This window comes from Geospiza fortis, unplaced genomic scaffold (genome assembly GCF_000277835.1).
Source record: "Geospiza fortis unplaced genomic scaffold, GeoFor_1.0 scaffold130, whole genome shotgun sequence".
NCBI classification, from domain to species: Eukaryota; Metazoa; Chordata; class Aves; order Passeriformes; family Thraupidae; genus Geospiza; species Geospiza fortis.
The window spans coordinates 16951007-16956784 of record NW_005054300.1 but is presented as its reverse complement, the minus strand read 5'-3'; the positions used below and the strand labels follow the sequence as shown (position 1 = coordinate 16956784).

General features: G+C 34.5%; 1 protein-coding gene across 2 annotated transcripts in view; it reads left to right on the top strand.

Moving 5' to 3' along the window:
- The window catches only part of LOC115948735 (DPY30 domain-containing protein 1-like), a 12829-nt gene extending 8241 nt beyond the window's left edge, over positions 1-4588 (top strand). Inside the window, exons 1-6 of one of the 2 annotated variants that reach the window (XM_031063334.1) lie at positions 106-243; positions 737-892; positions 997-1104; positions 2470-2538; positions 3423-3485; positions 4137-4588. In XM_031063334.1, coding sequence (XP_030919194.1) covers positions 746-892; positions 997-1104; positions 2470-2538; positions 3423-3485; positions 4137-4205 — 456 coding nt within the window. In that variant the 5' untranslated portion in view covers positions 106-243; positions 737-745 and the 3' untranslated portion in view covers positions 4206-4588. Of the gene's footprint in view, positions 1-105; positions 244-736; positions 893-996; positions 1105-2469; positions 2539-3422; positions 3486-4136 lie in introns of those variants that run through there. The other variant, XM_031063330.1, reaches the window with a different exon arrangement.
- The last annotated feature ends 1190 nt before the right edge of the window (positions 4589-5778 follow it).

Sequence of the window (5778 nt, the reverse complement as noted above, 5' to 3'; positions counted from 1 at the left end):
CAGCGTAGGGGAAAGGGAGGGGTCCGGCCGGTGCTTAAATGGAGCCCGGAGCAGAGGGCGTGGGCGGCCTCGTTAGGGTCACCTGGGGCTGCCGTGAACGCAGATAATGGGACTGGATTTGTTGCTGCGTTAAGTGCCCGAGCTCTCTGCTCCGGCATGGATTCAGCCCCCTTGACAGCAAAGGAAGGCTCACGTTTACTTCAAGGCTCGTGTTTACTGGCCTGGTAAAGCGTGTGTATAGAGGTCTGTGCCTTTCCTAGCTCTGGAGTGAGCGCTTTAGCTCCTTGCCTTGCATACATGTGTAAAGGATAGCTTTGATAGATCAAACTAAAATTACCCCTTAATCGTCCTCAGAGCTACTTGTCTGTTCTTTGAGTGTCTGTGTAGAAGTTTTCTGGGTCCTGTTGTCGTTTTCAGGGTTTGTTTTTTTCTTTGTTATCATGCAGACCTAGAATTGGCAGCATGTTTCTAATTAGTTTATGAATTATACATGTCCAAACAGTAAGGTGGCGTTTAAGCATTATTTTTCTGCAGTGATTGTTTATAACTGACCTGTTACTGGAGCTTTTAAGAACTAAATCACTGCCAAATAACTTGTATAAATTGCAAGCTTAGTAAAAAAGCGATGTCCTAGTCAGTGACACTGACTATGTGTCGCTGCACTTTAAGCAAGAATTCTTAAAGCCCCTAACTTAATTCTGACATTGATGTCTGATATCTGTCTGTTCATTGTCAGTAGATTTGGATGGAGTCTCAGTATCTGAAGCAATGCCTGGGAGATTGCTTGAAGAAAGGACTGGCAGAGGTTGTAGAGCATCGGCCAGCAGATCCAATAGAGTATCTTGCACACTGGATTTACAAATACAGAAGAAACTTAGATGAAGAAAAAAAGGTGGATCCAACTTAGGCAAAAAAAGATTGCTACAATATAGTTGATGCTATTTAATACATCTTTCATTTTAATGTCTAATTGATTCTGTGTTACCTCTGAAATAGAGAATACTGGAGAGAGCTGAGCTGGAGCAAGAACGGGTGGCAGCCCGAGCAGAACTTGAAAGGTTAAAAATCCAGGAAGAGCAGCGGAAACTTGAAGAGCAAAAGCAGGTTATTAATACTTAATAATAGATCAGTCCAAGCAGCATATGGTGCTGTGGCATCTTGGAGCTCTTTGTATACTTCTAGTAGCTGTATAATGATTTTGATAAAGGTGACATAAAGCAGGTTTTTTAATCTCACTTTTCTGAGTAACTGAAATTATTAGCCAGTGCATGGGTAGGAAAAGCTACATAATATGCAGTAAAATGTTATTAAAAAGTGATGGCTGTTAAGTTAAAAGGCAGCCAATTTAGGAGTTATGTGAGAAGTAACTGAAAATACTGTTTGGGCTTATAATATGAGAAATAAATACAATATCTGTGTTTCTACCCCTTCTTTGTAAAGGAGTCATGTGAACCCAGGGTTGCCATGGTGATGTTGATGTGACCTGACTGGATTTTTTTGTATGGATGACTACCATGATGTTAAAATCAAATGCTTAATTTTAAATTTATGCTGATCACATTAAGCCCAGCTCTAGTGTAAGATGCATTCATTTTATTTCACTTGCAGCTTTAAAATTTGGAGTTTAGTAATTTGTAAACCAGAAGTAATGTGCTTAAGGGTTTCATGAGTGATGTGAAATAGTAAATGAAAATAAAGAGATTGTGTCTAGAGACAATTCACTGAGAATTAGATCATTTCACCTAAGCTATGGGAAAGATTCTGAACAATACTCACATGCATTTTTTAACCTAACTCAGTTTTGTAGTCAAATACTGAGGTGAGTTTTGCATTTATGTAAGAAAAAGGAATAGAAAATTATGAACATGTTTGTAACTGCTCACAAAATGCAAGAGCAAACAATATTCTCTAAGGTTGTTGAATGTAAATACTTAGATTATGCAGTTTCTGAAGTTCTGGTGTAATAGGACTTATGTTCCCAATTAATAAACACTTCCTGTTAGATATTTCCAGTTATAAATACTAAAGGTTGCTGATGGACATGATTAATGTTAATGACATTGCCTGCCAAATTTTTCTATAGATTTGATTCTATATTGATTCCTCAGTGTGTTCTAGGTACTACACAAAGTATCAAAGAACTTAATCCAGAGGATAGGAGATAACTAATACAAACTGATAAAGAGCTTGTGTAATGAGACATTATCTGAAGTGTGTACACTAACTTCAGTTAACTGTTTTTTCTTCCTCTTGGTAGTAAAGCCTCTGTATTAAAAACCTTTCTCAAACCTTTGAAAATGATGATGATGATACTGAAAGGACTTCCTTATTAGCATAACATAGCAGTTATGTTTTATGCTTACCTTTTATTTATTATTTTAATATTTAATACATTGCAAACAATGTGGTGGAAAAGATACATGTGGGTCTTTTTTCTTTTTAATTTGTCCTTTCTTGAACTGATTTCAGGCTGAGTTGGAGAAAGAACGTGCAGAGTTGGAAGCACAGAAGAAGGAAGCTGAAATGCAGTTGCAGCAGGTAGATCAAGAGGTTTAAGCCAATGCTTAGTTGGTGGTTTGAAAATACCATTTATCAGCCATTTTTTCCAGATGCAGGCATCAATTACAAAACACAGAGCAGAAGCCCACGGGTGTTGAACTAATGCATAATTAAAGTAACAGGAGTGTAGATAGGGGAGAATGTCTAACACGTGGCTTCTGCAGTCTGGGTTTTATACGTGAATTTTGGTCAGAACAGAACATAAATTTACTCCAAAAATCCAGCATAAGGTCAGCTTACCTGTTGCTTCTACATTTCTTTATGGTATTTATTAGAAAGTTTAATAAGATAAGCATGTCTAATTAAAGTACCAATATAGTTATATTTTACAGTGGGTTAGCATAAAATCCATTTACTGTACCTGGAAAAAGAGCTGTGGTTTGGAATTGCAGTGCATCTGGATTCTGCTATCTTAGTGATGCATGGGAATTTATACTAACAGAAGAGTGTCTATACAGATATCCATGTTTATGGTCTTTTAATGCTGCTTCAGGAAAACATACGTGGATAATCGGCGTGCTTATCTCCCTAAAGCTTTTAAAACTCTGTCAAGCTCAGAGTATTTTAGAAATACGTACATTTTTAGAAAACTCTGCTAAAATACTGACAAAACATAATTGTAATAAGATGAACATATGAAAGTGACAAAAAAAGACTATGTAAAAACTTTAACTTGCTGTTAATTAAAAAATATTTAAAAATAGGGCTAAGCATACCAAGACATATTCCCATATTACCAAACTTGTGTAGCACTTATCTGAAGTGTTCTCTTTACATTAATACATAATGTTATTTTAACACATCTGAAATGTGATTTCATGACATGGGATATTTGAACTGAAAACTGGTTTTCTTTACCACAGGAAAATGAACAGACAGTAGCTGAAGTTACAGATGGACCTGAGGAGCCAGATGAGGGTGAACCTGTAAGTGTTTAGAAAGAGATTATAAATTATTGATTCTTAAAAATTTGCTTTTCTGTGCTGACAATAGATTTATGAAAATATAACATGACTGTTCTTAGGGTCAGCTTTTCACAGGTGTTTTTTCCACTGAGGTAAATCAGGTGTGTATGCAAGATCCCATATGGCCCCAATTTTTATAATTTTCTGACAATTACATATTTTAAAGTATTCTTGAGTTGTTGAGCATGTTTTATGGGTTCTTTAATAAGAAAATTGTAAAACCAGACGTGAAAATTAGTCTTAAGTGCCTGCTGCTTCCTACATGTGCCAAGTTTTCATGCCTAAAGATGTTAGATTACATTGGCTTTTGGGGATGTTATTTCAGGTTTTACAGTGACATGTTTGCTGCAAATTATGGACAGATTGATAAAATAAGACATATAGGCTTGTACTATTGATTCTCAAAATCACAATGCATCATCCAAATTTGCTGGATTTTATAATAGAAGTCTGGTGATGACATTAATTGTATTCATTTTACTGAATGGAAGAATACATGATTATACTGATAAACACCAACTTGTCAGTCATGGGCAGGTTTTTCTATTTTCCTTTTTACAAAGCTCAGTGAATGCTGGTAAGTGGTAGAATATTTTTGTTGTTGTTTTCCAGGGTCAAACAGACCTCCCAACAGTAATAGAAGAAGAAGAAGAGGAAGAAGAAGAAGAAGAAGAAAATTAGAACTGACCTGAGAGCAGTAAATATATTTTCTACTCATTACTTGCTATCCTGAAGTATAGTACCTTGATTTATGTATTTTATAAATATAACTGATTTACATAACTGTTTCTCTGGTGTCTGTTTTCAAGGTGTTTGTGTAAAGTTTGTTATTTCTGATACCGATTGTTCCTTTTTGTTCTTAAAGTGTTGTAGCTAGCATGGCTGACTTGCCAGAAGAAAACTGCAGCTGAAGTGAAAGCAGCAAATATATTTTCTACTTATTGCATATTGAAGTGACCATAATAAATAACAATATAACTAAAGTGTCAACATGATTTGAGGATAGATGCTACAATATGATAATTTGAATCAATATTAAAAGAATAAAATATTACTGAAAATTATTTTAAGAATTTGAATGGTTTCTGATAGAAAAAGGAAATGCTCTGCAGATTAAAAGATGGAGAGGGTATTCTGGACTTCAAACTTGGTGCAAAAATCCAATCAGATTTCCCAAATGTATTTGAAAGAGGTGAATTTGACTCAGTATATACTAGAAGATCTTCTCTCCTAGAAGTCATGAGATGATCTAGGCTTTATCATTGGAAGATATATTTATTATAATATTTATTATTAGAACCTTTTTTGGGTATTGTGTGGTACTAGGTAAGCTTCAAGTGTCTGCATGTTAGTCTTGATTAATCAAGTTTTTAAGACTTTTCTGCATTTTTCTTGAATTTGTAAACCAAGAAATTAAATGTGTTCTCTACTAAATACCATCATTATTTCGAAAACTTCACTTCTAAAAATTTAGAAGAATATTTTGTTTGATCCATGGTTATCTGTAAAAATAAGTTTAATAATACTTAAAGATTGTATTTTTAAAAGAACAGATGTTTGTAATCACTGGTATCTTGATATGGCTTGTCAAGAATGTTTTGTGTCTCTTTGTTATAAATGGAGAAAACATCAGCATCAAGAAATCCTGCTGTTCTTCAATGAAATGTGCCTTTGCATGGTCATGGCCACTACTGTGTAATGAAAATAGCTTTCGTTAGAAAATCGGTGCATAGTTAATGCATTCACTGCATTCTTCAGTCTTGGGATGAAAGAGATTTTTTTTATAATTTCACTTCAATTTTTTAATAGTATAGCTGGGTCTAAGAGGTTTGCTATCCTTGGCAAACTGTTAAAAATATCTATATACCCAGCAGATAAGGGTCAATCACATAATAAATGTTTTCCTGCTCTGTATAACTTATTTTGATCATGTAGATCATACTAAGAATAATCTTACAAAATTTAAAAAACATAAGCACTATTGATTTTTCTATATATTAATGTTTTTTTTCCCTTAAAGTAACTCTATTAAAAAATCCTGTGCCAATCTTATTGCTACACTGCTTTTTGAATGCTGTTAACAACCACGTCTTATATGAGCATCCTTAAAGTCATTTACCGGGTATAAATACTTAGAAATATTTGTGTAACTTTTGGAGTCATGAAAAGTGCAACTATTTTTTATGTCTAAGTGGTCAGGCTTTCCTATCTCCTTTCCAATAATTCTGATTGGTTTGCAGTGGTTGATGTTCCA